Here is a 27125-nt window from a genome sequence, read left to right as displayed (position 1 = left end):
CTTCAGTTGATGTACTCTACTGATTAAATATCAGATTTGTCGCATTTTATCATTGGTAGTATCAATCTCTCTGTCATTTGACCGCTGACTAAACACTGTTTATAGTTTTACACAACTTGTTAACTTTCTGATGTGTGGAGTTCATGCTGGCTGGGGAATTCTGGGAATTGAAATCCACACATCTGAAAGTGCCAAGATTGACAAACACCACCATCTTTTATTTCTCAGTACCGGTAAATTTTTTTACAAAGAACTCACAAAACAAAATAAAGCCCCTTGGTGATATATAACTTATTAATCCAATAAATACATAAACGGGTGAAGCTGTAAATGAGTGATATCACAAACTATTGTTCCATGAAGAATGTTTGTACTGTACAGTGGTACCTCTATCTAAGAATGCCTCTACTTATGAACTTTTCTAGATAAGAACTGGGTGTTCCAAGATTTTTTGCCTCTTCTCAAGAAACATATTCCATTTACAAACCTGAGCTTCCGAAACTGTAACCGGAAAAGGAAGGGAGAAGTCTCCGTGGGGCCTCTCTAGGAATCTCCTGGGAGGAAACAGGGCTGGAAAAGGTGGGGAGAAGCCTCTGTGGGGCTTCTCTAGAAATCTCGTGGGAGGAAACAGGGCCTCCACCCTCCCTGTGGTTTCCCCAATCGCACACATTATTTGCTTTTACATTGATTCCTATGGGAAAAAATGCTTCTTCTTACAAACTTTTCTACTTAAGAATCTGGTCATGGAACGAATTAAGTTCGTAAGTGTTGTGATTCAGCCTGAGGCTGCTCAGGGACCAGCTGTGTCTCTGCTGGCTCCATGCCCGGAGGAGGAGGACAGCGAAGAGGAGGGGGCTGAACAGTCAGACGGGGGAGAGGAAAATCAGGAATGGGATGAAGGAGAACAGCATGAGAGCCCCGGGGGGGGGGGGGGGGCTCTCCCCAGCCAGTAGCTTGGAGTCATTAAGTGATGACACACAAGCTGTCATTGACATGCGACAGAGACGGTCAGATCAAAGAAAGGAGCAATTAAAGAAGTATTATCAGCACTGAATTAGGAACTGCCGGGTTTGGGTATGGTCCTCCTTAGCAGGGTTTAAAAGGCAGGCAAGCCCTTGAAGCCATGTGGAGTGTTATCAGTTTGGAGTTGCGTTATCCTGTCTTGTTTCTCGGCGTCTCTGTTCCTGGCTTGTGGCCCAGCAGCTTTGGAAGACCCGTGGGAGGTGTCGGTCTGCTATCTACAGCCTCGGCTTGGCAGCAAGAATCCTGTATTGCTGCATGGACTTTTGCCTTCGTGGATATATCTAAAGATACAGCATTTTCCTGTTTGTAAGAACATTTTCTGTTACCTGTGTTTTTCTTGAATTTTATAAAACTGCCTTTGCCTTTTACCAGTGTGTCTGGCTTCTCTTTTTGGGTTGGTATTGGCTTCTGGAGTGACCCAGACAGAACAGTTAAGTACCTTATACAACTGTATAAGAAAATCTTTAATTTCAGACATAAGACTGAACCATCTCATTCCTGTATTTCATATGGATCTACACCTCAGTTCTCAAGCAAACTGAATGAGCAGAAATAACATATATGATCTCAATTCCCCATGACATAATTATCATGCACTGTACACTGGTTTTACATTAAATAGATATCTCCCATACATGCACTGCTACACAACATTAATGATTCAGTGACTCCCACCCCCCACCCACCCCGAAAGAAGCCTGAAACTAGCACAACTTTAAGAAAGGAGCAAGTACTAACTAGGAGAGTGTAAAGCAGCTGGGATAACATTTTTTTTGTTCCACATTAAGATATATAACTGACTTAATTTTCCTTTATGAAGAGCTTTATCATCAGAGCTTCAAGGGGCAGTTCCATTAGCTTTTGCAGCTGCTGGAATATATTCTGTCTTTTCAATTGTCAAAAAGAAAAGAGATTTGGGGCTATTGTATTTTATCTGTGTGGAGAAACTTTGCACAAAATAAAGCAGATACAAAGGAATGTGTTCCACAGGCATGTATTGAGAAGATGACTTCTGTATAAATGGACTGTTCCTCTTGGTATGGAATACCAGAAAATATCTTTTTCTGTGAAATTCACCCAAACAATAAAATTGAAATTCAGGGCAATTATCTCTGCCTATTCCAAATCTGAACAAAATGAGCTTTGTAATGGCATATATTTTCATGGATTAGAGCCCATCTCATCAAGCACGTCATTTTAAATACATTTGTTTATGTACTTGAGAAAAAGAGAAGGAGTAAAAGATTGAGCTAAATGACTGTGAAATACTAAAAAATACAATATGTAACAATGAAATGAGAAATAAGAATATTATTAAAACTACAGTGCTAATTGAAAACAGCACTAATTGGTATTATTTTAACATCACTAAAAGATAACACCTGCAGTATATGACAGGAAACTATCTAATCAGACCTAATTTGTAACTGTTGAGTAGTAGTGCTTTGAAATTACATAGCTGAAAATTGTACATTTCCACTGGCAATACAATCTAGCAATATTTCCATTCTTCAAAGAATGGAAAACCAACCCAGATGTCTGCTGAAAACCATCAGGAAGCATTTCTTCACAATTCCAATGTTATTAGAATTGAAATATCCAAATTATCTTTTTCTTTGCAAATTGAAAAATATCAGGGTATATTTTTATCCAAGTGGAAAGTTACCATTTCCATTTACTTCCCCAAACATTGACTCTCTCTGACTTCTAAGAAGTCATTTAGTATCATTTTTCAGACTCAATTTTTAATTTGTCCACATTATTTATAAAGTGTTCAAAAGGATTGAGATTAAAACTTTGATTTTTAAGCAGCCCAAGAACTCTAATAGACTTTTAAGAGCACTTCTCATGGTGTCAATTACCATGAAGATGCTAATCAGTCATAAAGAATTAATATGAATTTATCTAGGATATATTTTTTAAAAAAATACTATATAATATTAAAGAAGATTGAGATGACTAGGTTATTGCACAAAATATCTGATAATATTTTGACAGATTCACATTATCAATCCTATTCTAAGATGGGGAACACATTTGAGAAGGCAGAGAAAATTGTTGGTACAATGTCTGCCTTAAAGTAGCCTTCCTTATTCTTTATATACTGCTGTGTGAAGCGCAAAAGGAATACACATAAAAATCCACTGCTTTGAAAAAAGTTGTATGTATGCATGCATGTATGTATGTATGTATGTATGTATGCACAAAGGAAGCAGGATGCTCCCTCCCATATTTGGTGATACCAGGGTGATTCCACAGAAAAAAGACCATATAACTCTTCCCTGGTATAGGCTGAGACAGGAGGAGAATCTGTGGCCTAGAGATTAAAGCTACTGCCTTACAGGCATACTGCCCATGTTCAAATTCTGGCAAAGATCATCAGCTAACCATACCCTTCTCGGATTCGAACTTTGGCTGCTTGCATTGTTAGGCAGTGATTTTACCCTCTAAGCCACAAATTCCCCTCTCTAATCTTAGAAGGGTATGGCTAGTTGATGAGAGCTAAATAGCTTGAAATTTATTTATTTTATTTATTTATTTATTTATTTATCTATCTATCTATCTATCTATCTATCTATCTATCTATCTATCTATCTATTTATTTATTTATTGTGTCCAATACACAATGGGAGTTTTAGTGGGTATATATACACATAGTAAAATACATGATGAAGGTTATAGAGGAGATACTCATAGTAAAATATATCTATGAAAGAATAGAAAAGAAGATATAGTAATAGAACATATCAGTGAAAGAATAGAAGAAGAGATATAGGAATAGAAGAAAGGAATAGGAGATATAGGAGAGCTATACTAGATCTTACTTATACTTCTTTGTAAGTTTGAAAATAGTACTTTGTAGCCTGGATGGTCCCTAGAGTTGGGCTAAAATATAAAAGGAAGCAGTATGCTCCCTCCCATATTTGGATATACCAGGTGACCTGACAGAAAATCATTTTATGCACACACACATACGCACAAAAACACACACACATACACACACACACACACACAAATTTGCCACTAATGTACTAACAACATAGAAAAGTATTTGCCTGTAACCATGATAATGCTTATACATCTAAAATAACACATCACAGCTTTTTCTGTTTCAATATTTACTCACATAGCAAAATTATGTTTCATTCTGATATATCAATTTTTAGTAATCTGTCTGGAAATTCTAAAACGTTACAGCTCCACACAATCTGGAGAATGCCAGGATAGAGGTATCAAATTATAAAATCCCTAATCTGTTCTCCCACATTCACACGAAACATCTAGTATGCTAGATTACATGGTCTCCTTCATCAGTTTCCACCACAGCCAGTTCAAATTTCACAAACATTGTATTCATTGCTGTTCCACGATTTGTATGTTTTTCCTATATAAATGCATCATGAACTCCTAAGTTCAAAAAATGATTAAGCAATCTTCTCTAACAATCTTCTTTAGATACAGCATTATTGCTTGGGGAGAGAAATAATACGAAACTTGTTGTATTGCCATTTTTTGGAATACTGTTTATGTAGGGAAAAGGTATATTTTCCATAAACTAATAAAGTTTGCAATATAGAACCAAACAAAAACAAAACAATGTATAGAATCTTCTTTCCTTCTAATGTGAGGCATTGACTATAACATATACTAAAATCCCTTCCTTCCTTCCTCCCTCCTTCCTTCCATCCATCCCCCTGCATACAGACTCTTCGCTATTTCTAGGAGATAACCACTTAGGAAAAAAAGGACTGCACACAGTAAATTGCATGTTCCACTCCTCTAACTTGAATTAACTACAAATGGCAATATCCTTATAGAAAACAAGAGTATGATATGTCCCCCATTCATTTTAATAAAACTGTTTCAGTAATTTCTATGTCAAATTTTTTTTTTCATGCCACTGAGACTTTCAGATGCTAAAGTCTCAGGCTTGATCCTGCTGAAGAATTGATCTGCACCTCATCAAAGACCATGATCTTTAAATTAATGTATCATTCAATCTTATCAATGAAATGGATGAAGCACCTCAAATTAGCACCTGCAGTTTCATTTAGTAAATCAAGTGTAGCACTGAAGAGGGATTATCAATACTGCTTGCCAGTCATATGCCAAGTATTTCTTTAATCAAGTGTTTCTAGAAGAGCATATAGATAGTCCTTGTTACCGACCACATGTTCGGCAGTGTGGTGACACTGAATGAGTGGTAGTTACAACCACTTCTTGAAGTTCCAGCCACTGCACCATCCCCATGGTAACCTTCCCTGCTGTTTTCCACAAAGTCAATGGGGAAGCCAGAAGGAAAGGTTCAAGATATTTTGATAAGTTCACTCCCAACCTCTCTTCACTCATACCATGCGTCCCACATCCTTTACTTCATGCAAAGCCTATGTGAGGTCTTCCAGACTCCTCCCACCCAACCCTGAAGCACTCCTCCATGGCACCCCCATGTTCCTTACTGGTGTTGTGTATGCTCCCTGTCAGCCTTTGGAATGCTCAGATTCAGAGTGGGCAGATGACATGGAACCTGTCAATTTACCTGATTTAGGAGATGAAGAGAATTTTAGTGAAGGCAAAGTTGAAATGGGGAAGCAGCTTTCTAGTGAAAGCATGGAGACAGATGTGTTTTCAGATAGTTCCAGCTGTCAGGATTTGAGATGGATTGACCCAAAATTCAGAAGGCAGCAGAAAAGGTCAGAAGAAGTTAGTGGGAAGAAATTTTGAGTTGCAATTTAGAGCGTATTTATTTAATAATTAATTAATTAATTACATCACATCCAGAATTGGACAGAAACAGGAGCTGCTTTTGTCAATCTGACATTCAGCCAACATGGAGTTCTGCCCGGGAGCTCCGGTATGTACAGTTCTTATCGTGTGAGTTATTGCCTTTTTATTGACTTTCTAATCAGCAGAAAACAGCCTAAAAATTAAGGGATGCCTTCTAGCATCCAGTGAATCATAAAGATAAATGATCTAGTTTATCATGGGAAAAACTGAAAGTAATTCTGCTGCATCACAGAATTGTATTGTACTATAATTAAGTAGAAGAAATAAATAGAAGTGTTATTGTTTAAATATTAAGCATCTAAGAAGCAATTTATTCAACTATCATCTGACTAGCCTGAACCAGAACAACATGGAACTCTGTTTTCTAGTTAATAACCTGAATGTCTTGGGTTTACAGCATCAACCTTCATTCCCAGGATTGTTATTGCTAAGTGATGTGCTTTATAACCACATTTGCTTAGAAATGGCAATCCCAGCTTCAATTCCAGTAACAAGAGGACTACCTGTACTATGCATCTTTTTGCCATAATGTCCAACAGGTCTTTAATCAGGGCAAGCCCAGATGGGAAAGCAACTTATTTTAACAAGAAACAAATAACTAATCAAAATTGCCTTAAATTGACTTCAATTATGTTAACATTTTACAGCTGCCTTTGATTTTCATAAGAAAAACAATGTTACTAACATGCACTGAGCTAGAAAATGAAAAAGAGCTATCAACAGTCATTCATCTAGGTTAGTCAATTTATTCTATGTTGGTCTTACTGATTAATCAATACTAGTCAAGACTGACTAGTAAAAATAGCAGGATTTGGAAATAAAAATTGAAGAGACAAAAAAATGGGAACATAGTATAAAGAAAACCATTGCTTATTTGAAGTGTGATATTTGATTTTTACAATTAGAAACTAGCTGTCATGCTTCAAAAAGTTTCCAAGATGAAGAATATTTTTCTTTTTTTATTTTGTACCTTTTTAAAGGGGGAATAAAATCCATTTTGCTTCCACTGCTAGACAAATAAATTTATTTAGAGTAATTTGGAAGCTGATCTCAATTACGTCTATTCTTTCCTTATTTTGTCTGAGACTGTCTGGTGACTAAATTGCCATTGGCTTAGTTTTTCTAACTTTGAAAATAAGCTAAAGAAATAAAAGGAAGTTGCATTTTTGGTGTCTATTTGCAAATTTAATAAAACAAGTCTAGCATTTCTGTGTGATCTATTACATCTAGTGGCAGATTGTGATGGAATCTATTGAGAAGGCATAACTGGCATTACTTTAAAAAATGTGCTAGAGAAAAAAGGATTTTTTTAAAAAAAAAATGACCACTCCCAAGAATTGAATTAGAAATAACATTAATACACATTTTCCCTATCAGTAGTACTGCCCAATCACAAGTACCACTAGAATTATAGCTATCTGAAACACTTTTTAATAAAACTGCATACTTCCAATCAAAATTAAAACCAAAAAATAAAACACCCACCTCCCCATTTTAAATGAATATGGAAGGTTTTCTTCTGCAAACAACTTGAATTTCAATTTCAGTCATGGATATCAAAGAGCATTCTACATGAAGAGGTTGCTGAAGAGCAGGTCTGGGGAATTCTGCAAGTTAAAGTCCACAAATTTTAAAGTTGCCAAGTTTGGAAACCCCTGCTAAAGAGAATGGCAAAAGGCATTCTAGTACTATATCAAGCCCTTGTATTTGGTTTTTCTTCAACATAAAGAGAGAAGCCCATCCCAGAAGCCATTCTCCTCGTCCCGAAAACCCCCCCACTCTTAAGCCCATAATTGAACTCATAATCAGTTACAAAAATGCAATAACAGATCTGAATGATCACCATTGCTCTCTTGGCAAATTCTAGTGAGATAAATGTATCCTAAGAACAGCAATCATGTTTGATATGCAAAGATAGAAAGAGAACATGAGGGATGCTGTTTCAGCTTTAATTACCCTTGTGCCTTTTATATCTCTTGAAAGGGAATGCTGAATCTGTCAAAAACAGCAGAACTTCCCATGGAATTAATAAATAAACAATGCCTTCCTTTTAGAGTTTAGAGGCATGCAATATTGTAAAATTATTTTTTTAAAATCCCACACCATACTGAATACAGAAAAAATAATTAATAAAACAACAACCCTGTTAATTAACTGAAAATACAAAAGCATTAGAAGCCCAGTAATTGACAGTCAATCGACAGAGGTGCCTTATCAGATTACAACCCTTAAACTATAAAGTAGCACCAAAAATATTTGTTTAAAATACTCTTTATTTTGTTTGAAAATCCACAATAGCAAATAAAATCATACCTTGGTGCAAGTGTAAACATGTAAGGCTCAGCCTAAGGGGAAACTCTTGCAAAAGGAATGGGAAAAGGTTTTGTGCACAAGCCAAATGAAATAAAATAATGTAACACTTTTTTTTTTAGGTGTACAGCGAAGTCTCTGTGTAATTGAGTTTTATCGGAGACCCAGAACATTTACACTTCATAATCTTGGAGAAAGTGTGTGCTGTCTGTCTTTCTGAAGACATCTGGCTCCTGGGAAGACTTAAAAACAGCTCAAACAAAATCTCTTTCTGGCTGTTTAGTCTAGGGCCAGTCTGAGGAATGAGGCTGAATTAGAGGAACCAGAGCTTAAGGGCTTGCAATTTAAGAGCCACTGCAACTCAAGAGCCAGTGGACTCTCTACAGATGAAGTCCTGAAAGAGCAGAACTTACTGGGAAATACACTTGTTCTGTTCTGAAGCAGTCAGGTAATCTCTTACTGGATACAGAAGCAGCAGTCTGAATCAACTGATGGAGAAATGTACTGGAACAGAAGCTCTACAGTGGAAGACTGACAGAGTAGAACAAAGATTTTTAAAGGGAGTCCCCAAAATAAAGAGAGACTTGCTTGAATCTGTTGTGAGTGGTCCATGTCCAGCTCAGCTGGTCATGGATTTCGAGGACCAGGAGATGGAGGAATATTGGCATCGCAGGCCAGTGTTCTTGCCATCTGAGTCTGAGAGTGAGAGTGAAGGGCAATTGGAGACTGGGGAACCACCAGAGACTATAGAACCCCGTTAGAATATTGTCTGAGTCAGAAGATGATGGGGACTTTGAGGACTCTTTCTTAGATGTGAGGGTCAAAAGAATGGGAGCCAGGCATGAATATCTCTCTAGCAGGGATTCTAGATGTTGAGTAGATCTATGAGAAATTTATACACACCCTATATATATAGGACAGGATGATGGGAGAAGAGGTGTGGCAAGCAACGTTCATCATGAAGGAGTGTTCCTGATTCCCTGGATTTTGTTTCTTGGTTTACAAAAGCTGGTTAAACTCTGAACAGTGAGTGAAGTGAGAAATATCAGATACACCTCGTTAGTGAAGATTTATGACTCTAGCTGGTGTGCATCCCAGTGTGTTATCTATGCTTTGTAGAGGGAAACGCTGTCAGCCTGAAATGCCTTAGAATTTACTTATTTCTTGCTGGACTTTGTGTAAATAATAATCCTTTTGCTTCAATTGAATGTTTCCAGTGTGTGTGTGGGTGGGGGTTGCTTTCTAATAATTGATCTGGCCAGACAGAACAGAATCTGGACTATTTTAAAAAAAAGGACTTGGAAGTCAGAATTCTGTTTTTAATTTCAGAACTCAATTCCTGATTTTGGGTGGTTCTGTTTCTCTCTGAGATCCTTGGATTGCTACAAGACCACGCTCAATTTTATTCCAATATCTTGGTTTTCTCTTTGTCAGAAGGAAAGAGCTCTTGCCATCTTTGCTGTCCACACCACTCACCAATGCTGGCCACCAGGCCTAACCTGTTGGTGAACCCTAAACAACAAAAACAAATATAATGCTAGTCTTGCGGTGGTTAGAATATGTATAAAGAGGTAGTAGTTTGCCTTGGTGTGGTGATCTTTTATGATACCTAGAAGGTATGACTCAGGTCTTAACCCTGCTGTTCTGTTTAAGAAAAGTAACAAATCTTATGTTCCCGGGTCACCCTGACCCGGACCGAAAACTCTTCATTTGCAGTGCTTATGTTTGGTCTTTTTGAAAGCTTTTTTCACTTGGAAAGTAGTCTGAACATTTCTGCACACAATGATATGAAAATTGAAATGAAAAAAGTAAATCTTATTGGTTTATTTTGCGGATATAATGCACGCCCCCCCTGTTTTTGTGAATTTTTTTTCAATTTATGGATAGTTTTGCTTGCAAAATGCATTCTATTTTACTAAAGTTGGTATGGGATTGGTAGCTTGAACATTTCTGAACATAATGATATGAAAATTGAACTGGAAAAATTGATGCATATTGGTTTATTTTGTTGATGAAATGCACGCCCCCCCGTTTTTTTTAAATAGTCTGCACTGTATGGATAGTTTTGCTAGCAAAATACATTCTATTTTACTAAAGTTGGTGTGGGATTGGTAGCTTGAACATTTCTGAACATAATGATATGAAAATTGAACTGGAAAAATTGATGCATATTGGTTTATTTTGCACATAAAGTATGCCTCAATTATTTCAATTTATATAAAAATTATGCTGTTAATTTCAAACTTACATACTTTTTTTTAGTAAAATGGATTTGTTTCATAAAATTAGTTCTCTGGCTACAATGTGGTTGATTTTCAAAAGGATATTCCAAATATTTCTAGACAAATATGTATAAACAGTGACAATAATGGCAAACAGCAAGGCCGAGGGGGGGTGGCCCTTTTGTGGCAAAAATAAACCAATAAGAACCATTTTTTTCAGTTCATTTATATTTTTCTTGTATTAAGAAATGTTCAATTTAGTATATCAAACCTTTTGGGGGAAAATTCCTTAGGGATTTGTAGCCTTAAAAAATAGAAATTGACACGAAATTAAAAAAGGATGGGGGGAGGGGCTTTTTGATCAAAATAAAAATATAAGTCTCAATTTTTCCAGTTCAATTTTCATATCATTATGTTCATAAATGTTCAAACTAGTTTTCCAGTTGAAAAAGTTTTCAAAAAGATCAAATTCAAGTACCTAAAAAAAATATTTTTGGTCCGGTCACATACGAACAGAAACAGATTCAAAGTTATGATTTTTTTTTGCCCAGAAAACAATTAGCCACCACCCCAAAAATATTTTTTGATGATCAGCATTGTTAAATTGAGTAAATGAATGCCTAAGATTTTAAAGAATATTTCGGATTTGGAGCATAAAAAAATAAAAAGTGAAAATGGTTGCAAGCAGCCAAGGGGGGGGGGGAGGCCTTATTTCTGATGTTAAAAAACCAATAAGAATCATTTTTTTCAGTTCCTTTATATTTTTCTTATATTCAGAAATGTTCAAGCTACCAATCCCACACCAACTTTAGTAAAATAGAATGCATTTTGCAAGCAAAACTATCCATAAATTGAAAATTTTTTCACAAAAATGGGGGGGCGTGCATTATATCCGCAAAATAAACCAATAAGATTTACTTTTTTCATTTCAATTTTCATATCATTGTGTGCAGAAATGTTCAGACTACTTTCCAAGTGAAAAAAGCTTTCAAAAAGACCAAACATAAGCACTGCAAATGAAGAGTTTTCGGTCCGGGTCAGGGTGACCCAGGAACATAAGATTTGTAACTTTTTTTGCCCAGCAAAAACTAAGCCCCCCACCCCCCCAAAAAAATTCTCATAGAGAGAACCCCTGAAATGATGAACCAGCATGAAATTTCAAGTTTCAGATATGCAGGGAAAATTTTTTACAGGGACTCAAACTTGGCTTCGGGTCACATACGACCCGAACAGAACAGCAGGGTTTTTAACTCTATATCACATTCTGTCATTTCTTTCATCCAGGTCTTGATCTTAATCCAATAACATTTTGCCACTAGGCAGGTGGTGGGCCTACTTCCAAAGATACAGAGAACTGGTTTTCTCTTGGCTTGGAGTCAGAGATAGTGGTTCTAAATAACCAGTCCAAACTGGCAGCAACCCACCAGTGAACCAAGGCAGCATCTCCAGAAGTCCATGGGAAGTATCAGCCTGCCTCAGAGAGGAGGAGGGAGAACCTGAGGCCGACTGGTGGTAGAGCCAGGAAGCAGCAGGAAGGAGCAATAAGGGATCTGACCCAGGACTTCCACCCAGTGGGGGCTGGGCAAAGGGCAGATCAAAAGAAGTCTGCACCGCTCCACGTGAAGCAAGTACCACCAGTAGCAAGCAATCTTTCATTGGAAAAACATCTCCATTTACTGGAGTGTCTCTCAGTTGTGCCCTGAAATCTTGCTTGCTTCTGTGCCTTTGAACCTGGACCAGAACTATGATGATGCTTCCAACCTCTAGACTATGTCCTAAGAACATCTGTATAGTCTGGAGCAGCGTTTCCCAACCGGTGTGCCGCGGCACACTGGTGTGCCGCGAGACATGGCCAGGTGTGCCGCCAAGCTTCAGCTGGGCGGGGCGCTGCCGGTACTTCCGTCCTGGGGCTCCCGCTCGCAGCTGTCCCCCGCCTCCTGCTCGATGCCGCGGTTTTCGGCGCTCTCCTGCTGGGCCCCAAAGAAGGAAGGCAGGAAGAAGGAGAGCTCCGTTCTTCGCACCTTTTTCCCGCCTTCTTTCTTTGGGGCCCAGCAGGAGAGCGCCGAAAACCGCGGCATCGAGCAGGAGGCGGGGGACAGCTGCGAGCGGGAGCCCCAGGACGGAAGTACCGGCAGCGCCCCGCCCAGCTGGAGCTCCTCTGGCGTCGACGGCAAGTGTCCGATGGGAGCGGGGGGGGGGGCCGCAGCGGCGGCGGCGAGAGGGATCGCTCTCTCTCTCTCTCTCTCGACGGCAAGTGTCCGATGGGAGCGGGGGGGGTGGCCGCAGCGGCCGCAGGCAGTCGGGGGAGATGGCGGAGGCGAGAGGGATCGCTCTCTCTCTCTCTCTCTCGACGGCAAGTGTCCGATGGGAGCGGGGGGGGGGGTGGCCGCAGCGGCCGCAGGCAGTCGGGGGAGATGGCGGAGGCGAGAGGGATCGCTCTCTCTCTCTCTCTCTCGAAGGCAAGTGTCCGATGGGAGCGGGGGGGGGGGTGGCCGCAGCGGCCGCAGGCAGTCGGGGGAGATGGCGGAGGTGAGAGGGATCGCTCTCTCTCTCTCTCGACGGCAAGTGTCCGATGGGAGCGGGGGGGGGTGGCCGCAGCGGCCGCAGGCAGTCGGGGGAGATGGCGGCGGCGAGAGGGATCGCTCTCTCTCTCTCAGCTGACTGCAACTGGGAGCCCTGACGGTGGCGGTTGGACGTGCTGCTGGACGTCGTACATGCTGGTGCTGCGTGCCTGGCATATACGGTGTCCAGCACCACGTCCAGCTGCCGCCGTCAGGGCTCCCGCTTGCAGTCAGCTGAGAGAGAGAGAGAAAGAGAGACATATAAGAGGCAGAGAGAGAGAGAAAGAGAGACATAGCAAGAGAGGCAGAGAAAGAGAGACAGAGCAAGAAAGAGAGACAGCAAGAGAGGCAGAGAAAGAGAGATAGAGAAAGAGAGAGAGAAAAAGAAAGAGAGACATAGCAAGAGAAAAGGAGAGACTTAGCAAGAGAGGCACAGAGAGAGAGAGAAAGAGAAAGAAAGAGAGACATAGCAAGAGAGACAGAGAGAGAAAGAGAGATAGCAAGAGAGGCAAAGAGAAAGAAAGAGACATATAGCAAGACAGTGAGAGAGAGAGAGCAAGAGAGAGAGAAAAAAGCAAGAAAGAGATAGCAAGAGAGACAGAGAGAGAGAGCAAGGGAGAGAGAAAGACATAGAGGAAGGGAAGGAGGGAGAGAGAAAGAGAGCAAAAAAGAGAGGAAGAAAGAAAGAAAGAGGGATGGAGAGAGAGAATGAAGGGAAGGAAGGAAAAGAGAGAAAGAGGGAGAAATAGAGCGAAAGGGAGGAAGAGAGAGGGGTTTTTTGTCCAAACTTTTCTTTAGCCCCCCCCCCCCCCTTTCAGTGTTCCCCAGGATTTTGAAAATACGAATAATGTGCCGCGGCTCAAAAAAGGTTGGGAAACACTGGTCTGGAGGACAGAAGGAAAAGGGGGGACATGATCGAAACATTTAAATATATTAAAGGGTTAAATAAAGTCCAGGAGGGAAGTGTTTTTAATAGGAAAGTGAACACAAGAACAAGGGGACACAATCTGAAGTTAGTTGGGGAAAAGATCAAAAGCAACATGAGAAAATATTATTTCACTGAAAGAGTAGTAGATCCTTGGAACAAACTTCCAGCAGACGTGGTAGATAAATCCACAGTAACTGAATTTAAACATGCCTGGGATAAACATATATCCATCCTAAGATAAAATACAGAAAATAGTATAAGGGCAGACTAGAGGGACCAGGAGGTCTTTTTCTGCCGTCAGACTTCTATGTTTCTATGTAACATGTCTCCGTGCTGCTTCAAACTTCTGCTTGATAGAATCTTGCTTGAAATGTTCCAAAGAATTGGGACTATTTGAAATTGTGTGAACCCATCTCATGCCTGCCCTGTGTATGTGTTTGTGTGCATGGATGTGTGCATGGATGTATGCATGTGGGAAAGGGTGTATGAGATGAGATAAAAACAGAAGCTTCTCTAGAATCTGTAAGGCTTTTGCATTTTAACCCCCAAGTTATGAAGTTCTTTTTATTTGTCCTTAATAACCAAGGGCAATAAAACTCACCTTCCATCTGTATGATCAGCAGTCTAATAAAAACACTGCCGCATATGTCGACATATTCCTAGCAAAAGTGACTACGGTCAACTTTAAGCAAAACTACTCAACTCATACATCACTGATTCATCATTTTTTCATGGGAGGTAGAAGCAACTTCTGATTTCTTACCATCTTTGCCTTTGCTTGTAGAAAGTTTGCAGGGAATGTTGGAAATGTTCCTTCCTTTCCCCCCTCTCTATCTTACTTCTTTTCCTATGTTGGCCTCCCTCCCTGTCTCTTCCTTCCTGTTCACTCCTCTCTTTTCCTTCCCTCCAGCCTCCTCCTCTTTGCTTCCTTCTTTCCTCCCTCTTCCTTCCCTTTCTCTTCCTTCTTTCCTTCCCCTTTCTTTCCCCTTCCCTTCTCAGCATGGAGGTAAATGGCTGCAGTTGTGTGGGGGATGAAATAAGAGAGTGCATGAGTGATTGGAATGATGGAGGGACTAATGGAAGGAATAGTGGAAGGGCAGGGGGGGCTTCAAAAAATTTAGCAAGGGGTTCTATGCCTGGTTTCTGGGTAGATGTGGCCATGGTGAGTGTGGCCTAGTCAGCCTCCTGCAACATGATGGGGGTGTCACGTGGTGTATTGACAGCCCCAGAGACATTCAGAGACATTCAGTAATTAAATAGTTAACTCATGTATGTTAATTTAGCTCCGCCCATTATGATGTAAATCCTGTCTAGTCATTTCCTCTCTGTTTGGGGAAGAAGGAGAAAATCTCCATCTTGCTAAAAACTTTCTAGCCATGTAGACGTGCTTGAAAGCCTGTGATCAGGCAAAATTGATTTTATTGTTTTCTATTAATAAAAGTAACTTCGTTTTGAAGCTTTTCTCTTATTTCATCCATCGGCCTCCGGATGAGTTCTAATCTTGACAGGGGGAACATTTTTGGACTCCCCAGGTTCTGGAGGCTTTCTTCAAGCTTCTGTGAGGGTGAAAACAGCCTAGCCAGGCTTTCTTCACCTCCCTGAGCCTCCATGCATGTCCTGCACTAACCTGCATCTACAATGTGCAGTGTGGGGACTCCTGAGAGAGTTGGAATACACGAGGCCAGCTAGGAGGAGGAATTGGTGGTTCTCTAAACTGCACAGAATACTGTATTAGCTAGAGATTTACCTGAACCCCTGCAAACCCCCAGAAGCCCATCTCTGTAGAGTGGAATATTTATCTGAGCTAATTGCAACCTTCCCCACAGGACTGGGAAAATGATAACATCTGCAATATATCAACTCCTTCCAGATTCTCTATTGACTTGTGAGTAACTGTCAGGGAACTTTGAAAAGAAAGATATTACGGGAGCTGACCGTGGCAGCAGCACTAAAATGGCAACAACTTCCCCAAATTGCATTCCCTTGGACTCTTAGACTTTCATTAGTATTTAGATTTGTCCATTAATACTAAACTTCTCCATGCATAACCTAGGTTAGGCATTGAAAAGATGGTATTTGGGAATCCCAGCTGATGGCAGAGAGGATGGTGGTGGTGGTACAAAGCAGTTTAAAATCTAACAAAAGCTCAAGTTACTGGTAAATGATAACAGTGATATATCACAAGATAAACATCAGTCTGGAAATTTCAATTACAGTATCAACTAGAATTTCTGAATGGCTATGATAACAAGAAAAAAAAATCATCCATCATTTACCTCCTCTATATAACCATTATTAAGCAGGGCTAGACCAACATATTTTGCTCATTTTATTGTCTGGGAGTCAAGTGCGGATAGTGGTGGAAATTAGGGGCAAACAATAAGTAGCAAACTATCTCAATTGCAAGTAGAACACCTGAGTGTCATTTTCTTGAACTTAAGTCTCTGCCTGTTTCTATGGCAAAACTGACCAAACATGTGTCCCACTAGGAAATTGGCATATACAGACATCCCCTTGAGATATAGGAATCCTTTATCCATGCAATGAGATTCTCCCAACACCAGATCCATCACCCAAAGGCCAACACCTGGACACACAAAGGGGCAAAGCTTATCTTTCCCTACAGAAAACACTACTGTCCCGGGTCCAACTCAATCCCCTGAGGCAAACACATTGAAAGAAGTCTTCATGTGCCTCCTAAACAAAGTTTGTTTTCAATACTACTGATCCTGCTTTTAAAAACTCAAGGCCATCATCAATTGCTAATCATTAATCATTTCACTGTTAAATAAATTCTATTTTTGCCATCAAGCAATTGTCCTGTGTTGTTTGAAGCTGGCTTGGAATGAAGTATTTTTTTTGTCTCCCAACACTTGCATGAAACTTCACCTATTGAAAGAAGCACCCCCGTACCATCCCCAAAAACTTGCATTCCTGCATTGTGGACAAATTTACAGCTGCTATGAATCCCTTGTATCTAATCTTCCCATTTGCAATTTCTGGTCACAAGCCATTTAACTTCAAGATTTGGGAAGTTACATTCATTTAGTGATTTCATCATCCTTTCTTATAAGTGTGGGGGGGGGACCGAGAGTTGGGATTCAATTTTTTTTAGTACTGGTTCTGTGGGCTTGATGGGCCTTGGGTAGCTTGGTGGGCACGGCTTGGGGGTGGTGGCAGGAGAAGGATAATGCAAAATCCCCATTTCCTTCTGTTCAGCTGGGACTCAGAGGGCAGAGAATAATAATAATAATAATAATAATAATAATAATAATAATAACAACAACAACAACAACAACAACAACAATAACAACAAACAATAGCAATAGCAATAGCAATAACAATAATAATAATATATTAGATTTGTATGCTGCCCCTCTCCAAAGACTCAGGGTGGCTCACAACATAACAGCAATACAATGTAAATACAAATTTAACGTTAAATTTTTTAATGAACTAATTTAAAATATATTAAATACAGTGTTCCCTCGATTTCCGCGGGTTTGAACTTCACGAATAGCCTATATCACGTTTTTTCCGCCCAATGACGTCATACGTCATTCACCAAACTTTCATCTGCCATTGCTGATTGGCCAAAATCTCGGGCAATCAGCGTTGTTATTGCAAAAAATATATATTAATTATTGTTAATAAATAATTATGTTTATAAATATCTGGATCAGTAAGTGTTTTATTCAATGATGAGTACCAGTAATAATGGTGAGTAAATGGTTGTTAAGGGAATGGGAAATGGTAATTTAGGGTTTTACAGTGTTAAGGGAAGGCTTGTGATACTGTTCATAGCCAAAAATGGTGTATTTACTTCTGCATCTCTACTTGAAATTCGACTTTCACGGGCGGTCTCAGAACGCATCCCCCGCGGAAATCGAGGGAACACTGTATATATATAAAAAACCTTATCTACTACACAATCATACATACTCAGGCCGACTGAACATAAACATAATAGAGGTCAGCGAAAAAATAGGGGGGAGATTAATCCCCCCACGCCTGGCAGCAAAGGTGAGTCTTTAGCATTTTACGGAAGGCGAGAAGGGTAGGGGCAGTTTGAATAGATGGGAGTAGAGCCAGTCAGAGGTGGTATTTACCAGTTCTCCGAACTACTCAAAATTTCCACTATCATTATCCAGAACAGGTCAGAACTTGCTGAAACCAACCTCTTGGGTGGGGGGAATAATAATAATAGAATAACAGAGTTTGAAGGGAACTGGGATTAGGATGGATTGCAGATATGTATGGTTTTTTTATGATATTATTGTTTTTTTATTGCATTGTTGATTTTATTATCATATTTTACTGGGGGGTTTTATTGCTGTTGTATTTATGATTGCTTTTAACCACTCTGAGTCCATTCTGGAGTGAGTGGCATATAAATACAACAAAATAAATAAATAAACTTGGAGGCCTTCTGGTCCAATCTCCTGCTCAAGCAGGAAACTCTAGAACCATTGTGGTGCAGTGGTTAGAATGCAGTATTGAAAGCTAATTCTGACGATTGCCAACAGTCCAAATCTTACCAGCTCAAGGTTGATTCAGACTTCCATCCTTCTCAGGATGGTAAAATGAGGACCCAGATTGTTGGACTGATTACTTGTTCCCACTGTTAGGAAATTTCTCCTTAGTCCTAGGTTGCTTCTCTCCTTAATTATTTTTTATCTTTTACTTCTTGTCCTGTCTTCAGGTGCTTTAGAAAACAAGTTGACCCCTCTTCTTTGTGGCAGCCCTTCAGATATTGGAACACAGCTATTAGATTATGGCACTTGTAAATTTCTTACAGAGGTTATCTGGCAGAAGTGCCCTTTATAGGTTAATCTTACTGTGACTATTATCATCTGTGTTCTAATAGTACTTTAATACATCAAAATTTCCTTTGTGGTTGAAGTGTCCTGTAACTAATCAAAGATTTTTTCTCATCCTTTGCAAAAAAAAAAAAAGTTAGAACAAGAAGCTGATTTGTAACAATAATTTATTCCCTCCTTTCTTATGAACTGTTGAACTGACAATCTATTTATATCATCTTACAGAAATACACATACTTTTAATTAAATTTTAATTAACAGTAGACCTCATGTCCAATGGACTAAAATTAAATTGCCTTGATGTCAAGCAATTAACCTGGTTGGAGTGATGGGTAAAAGAGCATTTTTTTAAGACTGTAACAAAAAATATATAAAGACTAAATCTAAAATGAAAAATAGATGAAATGTCAGTGATCAAATCTATATGAAGTCTCTCAAAATCTCTTATAAAATGAAATGGCAATGTGAACGCTGCATTTCACATTTTAACTATTTAAGTATCTGATCTTCTGATCACACTGATTGCTATGGTTTCATCATTTTCTAGAAAGTTTAAGGTAGCTGTCTGAAAGGCTTAGTAATCATTCTTCATTTTATAGTTAGCCAGATGTTTAGACTAAATTTGGCATTTTTATACATTTATGCCGATCCCCCAATCGGACTGCCAGCAGCGTCTCCTATGTCACCTCCCCTGCAAGAAGGTGAGGGCTCGGTTCACAAGAACCGAGACCCCCAGACAGTGGGGATTCGGAGCTACCCTCATGAGAGCAAGGGAAGCTCCGTGTCGTCATGGCCATTGACCCCACCGACTCCCATCTCTTGTAAACGTTTTGACAAATAAATAAATAAAATAAATAAACAATTCTAATAATGAAAGCCAAGAAGCACCATGGAAAAAAAAAAAGCCTACCTAAGATTTAAATATGATTTTTGGCCTAGGCACCCTCTGGAGCTACAGTGGGAGTGGAAACGTGAACAGCAATCATGGAGTAAGGAATTTTGCAGAGGCATGGTTTCATAACTTGGTTATAAAGTTCAGCAAGAAACTCAATTTTTTAAAAAACTGCTTCTTTTATAATTAGATCGGAACTACAAATGGATTTATATTTGGAGAAAGATTTATGGACTTGAAATATGTTTGATAACAACAACGGCACCTTTAAGGAAAAAAAAACATCTTTCTGAATTTTTTTAACAATGCAAAGATGGCAACTACCTTAACTAAAATTAGATTTTAAGGAAACTTTAAGATTAGAGGGATTGTATTTTGATTGGGAGATAGAAGGGTTTGATGGAGGGGGAATTTACTAACGGGAACAAAGATAATTATGTTGTGAATAATATATAATTAAGATGTTTTTGCTTGAATTTATAAAACTATCTTTTGAGTAAAACCTTAAAACATAAATTTTTGAAAATTGGAAAGAAGGGAATGATACAAATGGAGGTGGGCTATATTTTTTCTTGGAGGAAAATTAATATTAAGGTGTAATACAATCATATTGTTTTAAATATTCAGAGAAGGGGGGTGGAGTAGAGCTAGCGTGTGGAAATATATTAAGATAATTGGAATTCAGGGCATTGTCATCAGCTTTTTGTTATGTATAATCAATATGGAACATGAAAGGATTATGGAATTAATAATGGACTAACTAATGGAATTAATAGTGGAATTAATTGAGGTGACTTAGTAATGAACTGAATTATTACTGATAACATTTGGAGATTGAATTAAGATATTTAATTTACTGATTTATATTTAAGAAATTTGGAAATAGAAGATTATGTTGGTAATATTGGGACATTGAATTAAGATATTTAATTTTCTGATTTAAACTATAAGAAACCTGGAAACAGAAAATCATGCTTGATTTCTTTTTCTTTTTTAAAGGAAAATAAATCTTGTCAGGGGTAATCATTGAATTTAGAACTTACAGAATTATAGATTTTACAGATCACAATTTAAAAAGAAGGTTGGATTGAGGAATGGGAACTTTCTTTTAATCTATTTGGATCAATACAATTAGAGTAGGGCACGAGGATTACACTAGGTAAGCAGCAATAAAATTAGGGTAGGGCATGAAGATTCAGTTGGGTATGCAGTGTTATATTGAGAAATTGATTCCAGTGGGTTATTTGAGGTTTTTTTCCCTTTCTTCTCCTCTTTTCTTTTCTGTTTATATATAAAGTAAGAAATTATTTTAGTGGTAATTACTGAAAATAGAATCTATGGAATTATAGAAAATACAGATCATAAATTTCGAAAGGTGTTTTAATTTATGGAAGGCTATAACTTTAAATTGGAATAAGGAAGGGGAACTTCTTTTATCTATTGGGACCAACACTCTTAGATTAGGGCATGATGATTCCACTGAGTCAGGTAGTGCATTCCATGCATTGATCACTCTGTTTATTTATTTGGACTTATATGACGCCCAACTCCCAAAGGACTCTGTTGCTGAAGTTGTCTTTTCTGCAATCACGTTCCGAGCAGTTTACATTAAGTTTGAATCTATTTTGTGCGTGTGTATTGTTGCAGTTGAAGCTGAAGTATTCATTGACCAGTAGGACATTGTGGTAGATGATTTTATGAACTACATTTAGATCAGATTGAAGGCAACATAACTCTAGGTTTTCTAAGCCCAAGATGTCAAGTCTGGTGGAATAAGCTATTCTGTTGTGCGAAGAGGAGTGGAAGACTTTTCTTGTGAAATATTTCTGGACTCTCTCAATTGTATTAATGTCTGATATGCAGAGTGGATTCCAGATGGGTGAGCTGTATTCGAGGATTGTTCTGGCAAATGTTTTGTATACTCTGGTAAGCAGTTTAATATTACCAGAGAAGAAGCTACAGAAGATTAGGTTAACAACTCTTAGTGCCTTTTTGGCGATGTTGTTACAATGGGCTCTCACACTTAGGTCATTATGAGTACTCCAAGGTCCTTAAAGGAGTGAGGGTTGTCTATAAGGTTGTGTCCTCCAAGTTTGCATTTTGTGTTCTGATTCTTTTTGCCAATGTGTAAGACAGAACATTTATTGTTTGAGATTTGAAGTTGCCAGTTATCAGACCATTGTGATACATGGTCTAGATCTTTTTGAAGGGTAGAAGTATTTTTGGTAGTGTTGAATAGTTTAACATCATCAGCAAAGAGAACACAATTGTTTATAATATGATCACAAAGGTGGTTTATATAAAGAATGAATAGTGCTGGTCCTAGAATGTTGCCTTGAGGGACACCACTGATGATGGGTGCAGGATTTGATAGGGCATTCCCTATTTTAACCATTTGTTGTCTGCTTGACAATAATGCAGTTATCCAACCATGAAATGCCATAAGATTTTAGTTTTTAAGTAGTTTGTCATGTACTAATGAATCAAAGGCTTCACAAACGTCTATGTAAATTTTATCTATTGATTTACTTGAACAAGTTGTGAAGTTTTTGTAGTGTAGGAATTGCAGTTTAGTGGATAATTTTTTTCTGAAACCAAATTATTTGTTAGAGAGTAGGTTGTTAGTTTGTAGGTGAAGGGTGATGATTTATGATTGATTTCATGACTTTGGAATCATAAAGAGATTGGCAACATAAATAAATTGGTCTGTAATTTTCAATGTTACTTAGATCTCCTTTTTTGAAGATAGGGATGACTGTGGCTAATGACCACACGTTGGGTAAGAAGCTCCTCAAGGATTTTTCAAATATTATATGCTTAGAGGTTCTGCTATGGTTGTGGAGAGCTTTTTAAGAAATATGCACACAGACCGTCAGATACAATGGATAGAGATGGTTTTAGGTTGCACAATACTTTCCCAACATTATCTTCTGTAAAATCGATTTGTGTTAGATCATTGCAATTGTTTGGGGTGTGACTATGAAATATTGGGCATGAGCCATTGCTGTTTACAAAGACAGAGCCAAAAAATGTGTTAAAGGGGTTGGTTTTAACAGCTTCATAATTATATTCTTTACCATTAGGTCCTTTGAGGTGTGAGATGGATCTCGAGTCTTTGAGTTTGTTGTTTACAAAGTTGTAGAAGGCATGTTAAAACTTTATTTTTTAAAATTTCTTTCAACAATCCATAAATTGGATTTTAAAAAATGCTTTGATTAAATAAATTAAACTATGGTCTGATCTAAAAATCTCTAAATCCACTTTCTCATTAGTTCATTTTTCAGATCAATATTATATTTTTTTTTAAATAACCATATTGAAGCTAATACTTGGTTGTAATAGTCTAAAATGGGCAGAAAAGAACCTTTTAATTACTAAATAAATGTTCACATCAGTTTTCTAATTGTCCCTTCATTGTACAATGTAGCAGTGTATCTTTTATCACATAATATTATTGCACTGATTTATTTTCAGCACTCCTACTAATAGAGCTTAACATATTTTTTCTAGATAAAAAGAAACAGCTTTCTGATAATTCTTATTATAATCTGGGAAATTGATATTGCTAAATATAATAAAACTCATTCTGGTGTCAAAGATGAATTTGTGTGCAAATGTTACGAGCATGAGCCAACTTACGCAAAACGTATGTTCAATGTGCCTCTAAAAATAGCCTCATTTTTTGCGATCCAGCAGCACAGCACGAAGGAAATCTACTTTAATTTACTCCCTGCTGCTACTTAAATAGCTATGGCAAATTATACAAAATATGATTTACAGAAATACGTTTTATCATCAGTTGCCATAGAATCTGAATTTGACAGCTCAAAATGACTTCTATTGACAAAAGAGCCTGAAATTCTATGGCATAATATATTTTTGCTTCTTCTCAGATGCAAATATTGTATTACAGTTTATGGAAAGCTTATTTGTGCATACTGGGAGAAGAAAAAGCTTTCCCCCCTCCTTTGATAATTTATGAAATGTTAATATGGTGTATGGCTTCATAATCCCAGGTTTCATATAGCCAAGTCCACTTCCTTATCTTTTACATCAGCAACCAGATAAAAGATGTATAGTATTTCCCTCTCCCTCTCTCTCACCCTCCCTCCCTCTTTCCTCCCCCCCTCTCTCGCCCTCCCTCTCTCCTCCCTCCATCTCTCGCCCTCCCTCCCTCTCTCCTCCCCTCCCTCCCTCTCCCCCCCTCTCTTACACACACACACACACAGCTGATTCTGACCTATTATCAAGGCTGATAACAGTATTTGAAACAGTATTTGAAAATAAACGGGTGGGGGGAGCATATAATCAACTGCTGAATTCAGCTTTAAACCTAGTGGCTCTATTTTTTTTTTTTTAAAATAGCAAACCAATATAAGGCTTATATGCTTAAAATATTATTTTTTTTATCAAGTGATCTATTCCATACACAGGAAAGTGTTATCCAAATAATATAATTAATAGAACAATTTTCATTAATAACCCACAGAAATGACTATTGTCTGAAGCATTGGAGTCTCTTTTCAAGAAGAGTTTCTATATGATTGTAGAATGTATTTAGTGTGATATAATTCACTTTTGAAAGATGGGAACAAAATATTTCATACTTTCTAAGTTTACTTTTTCAATAAATTCATTTCATAACCTTGACTCAAACAATCATAGTTCCTGGTTTAGAATTCTGCTGTGTTTTGAACAGGAATTTCAGGGAAACACCTCATATATATATATTTGACACAATTAATAAAATATTTATTTTGAGCTCTTTTTGTAACCTAGAAGTAGGAAATTGTAAATGGAGAGAATGGTGGTGAGATTGTTGCTGTTAGTGTTGTTGTTTTGATTAGATAAATGTATTGTTGCACTTAGCATGCAGTTATTTCATTGGGAGAAGGCAGTGGCAAACCATTTCTACAACACTGTCAAGAAAAAGAAACAGATGCAATCACCAACAGTTGAATTTAACTCAAGGACATCTTTATCTATAGGTAGATTTTATCAGATGAGGACAATAATTACTGGGAATACATTTAGTATGGAGAGGGAATTTAACTCTTTCTGCTGTCCTTTGGCCCTTTGAAACTGCTGTTTGTACTGAAAAAATATCTCATAGGCAATGTGGCCTTTAAAAGCTTTAAAAGCTTTGTGTTCATTATGAATTCTTCAGCATGTCGCACCCATAGACTTATGGGTCCATTTAAAATAAATATCTAGGTTTTACAATCTCTTATTAAATGATCCAATATTTGACATAAAGAAATAAAGCCTACTGGAATCATCTTCTTTTAGAGTCTCCTAGAATATTCAATTCCTTCCCAGAATATCAAGATATTGAGGTGGGGATGGGAGGGGAGGAGGAGCGGAAGAAGGGTAGGTTTGAACAGAATAGCTCAGAAAATGCATGTTTTTGAAACCAAAGAAAATGAATGCAGTTATTACAAATTTATCCAACTAAATATTCAACCTGAACCTATTCATTCATATGGGAAAGAAAGCTCCTTTGTTGCTATGACAATCCTTCATGGAAGAAACCCCCCCCCCCCCACTGTGTAACCTTCTAATAACCTATAGCTAACAATTGTGCAAAGTAACACACATGTGTTTAATATCAGTGAGTACACAACTAATATTTAAAATAGTGGAAGTTTTTTCTCCTTGCTTTCTCATCCAGCCCTCAAAGACAGTAATTGGACAATTAGTCATAGTCCTTTCTTGAAAGAAATGCCTCACCTGTTCAAGAAGCATTGCTAAGCCTATTTGTTTTACACAGTTACTCACTATTATCCAATGAAAAAAGACCACAATGGTTGGGTTACAATTATAAAGACTCTTGGATAAAATAGATTATTCTGGGTATCTCTTGCCAGGCCTGGATGTAGGACCATATCTCCTACTTGATCTTTTAATGGCTTTTGAAAGCATCAGCCACAGTATCTTTCTTTAAAGAAAGGGGATCCTACTTTGCAGCGGTAGTCCCGCTTCCTGAAGATTTCATCTAGTTGGTTGTAGTGGGGGAGACAATCCATAGGGAACTTATGGTGTGCCATAGTCCTTGCTCCTGCTGCTCCTATTGAGTTATGGCATTGTGCATGCATGAATGCCCGTGTGGTGCAGCCACATAATAATTAATAATAATAATAATTTATTGGATTTGTATGCCGCCACTCTCCGCAGACTCGGGGTGGCCACATGGTGTGGGAGGAAAGGAATTGGTGGCAAGCTTAGAACCCACCCCTGATCTGTGTGGATGTATGGAAAGGACATATTGATGCATATGGAGGCTGTTGGGGCCTGGATGGGTGTCAACAGACTCACACTCAACCCAGACAAGACGGAGTGGCTGTGGATTTTGCCTCCCAAGGACAATCCCATCTGTCCGTCCATTACCCTGGGGGGGGGAATTATTGACCCCCTCAGAGAGAGTCCGCAACTTGGGCGTCCTCCTCGATCCACAGCTCACATTAGAGAACCATCTTTCAGCTGTGGCGAGGGGGGCGTTTGCCCAGGTTCGCCTGGTGCACCAGTTGCAGCCCTATCTGGACCGGGACTCATTGCTCACAGTCACTCATGCCCTCATCACCTCGAGGTTCGACTACTGTAATGCTCTCTACATGGGGCTACCTTTGAAAAGTGTTTGGAAACTTCAGATCGTGCAGAATGCAGCTGCGAGAGCAGTCATGGGCTTACCTAGGTATGCCCATGTTTCACCATCACTCCGCAGTCTGCATTGGCTGCCGATCAATTTCCGGTCACAATTCAAAGTGTTGGTTATGACCTTTAAAGCCCTTCATGGCATTGGACCAGAATATCTCCGAGACCGCCTCCTGCCGCACGAATCCCAGCAACCGATTAGGTCCCACAGAGTGGGCCTTCTCCGGGTCCCGTCAACTAAACAATGTCGGTTGGTGGGCCCCAGGGGAAGAGCCTTCTCTGTGGCGGCACCGACTCTCTGGAACCAACTCCCCCCAGAGATTAGCACTGCCCCTACTCTGCCTGCCTTCCGTAAACTCCTTAAAACCCACCTTTGCCGTCAGGCATGGGGGAATTGAAACACCTCCCCCGGGCATGTTCAATTTATACATGGTATGCTTGTGTGTGTGTCTGTTAGTATATGGGGTTCTTTTAAATCTTTAAATATTTTAAAGTTATTTGGATTATTTATGATTTGTTCTATCTTGTTGTGAGCCGCCCCGAGTCTTCGGAGAGGGGCGGCATACAAATCTAAATAATAAATAAATAAATAATAAATAAATAAATAAATAAATATACATATATAAACTTCATTTATTTATTCAATCTGAAACAAACCTTGATAAACAGCTTTGAATCCTAGTGAGCCAATGCTGTCATCTGATTGTAGATGGAGCCACATCTGGTTGCTCATGCTTACAATAAGATCGGGAACACTGGAACCTGTCAGACTGCAGAAAAAACAATAAAGTTGATTGTTACAAAGTTGGAAAAAGTATTGGGGGTATTTGTAATTTTGCAAAGATTCTATCTACAAAAATGTTCTAACTCACTGATAATACAATTTGGACAAAAATCATTGCTTGTATGGTCTAAGGAATTGGAAAAAGAAGA

At 38.6% G+C, this 27125-nt stretch overlaps 1 protein-coding gene across 1 annotated transcript in view; it reads right to left on the bottom strand.

Moving 5' to 3' along the window:
- CSMD1 (CUB and Sushi multiple domains 1) overlaps positions 1 to 27125 on the bottom strand; it is a 1071884-nt gene that overhangs the window by 285457 nt on the left and 759302 nt on the right. Inside the window, exon 12 of the mRNA XM_070732892.1 lies at positions 26850 to 26962. Coding sequence (XP_070588993.1) covers positions 26850 to 26962 — 113 coding nt within the window. The remainder of the gene's footprint in view (positions 1 to 26849; positions 26963 to 27125) is intronic.

This window comes from Erythrolamprus reginae, chromosome 1, assembly GCF_031021105.1.
Source record: "Erythrolamprus reginae isolate rEryReg1 chromosome 1, rEryReg1.hap1, whole genome shotgun sequence".
In the NCBI taxonomy this organism is placed as follows: domain Eukaryota; kingdom Metazoa; phylum Chordata; class Lepidosauria; order Squamata; family Dipsadidae; genus Erythrolamprus; species Erythrolamprus reginae.
This window is presented reverse-complemented; position numbering and strand designations above follow the sequence as displayed.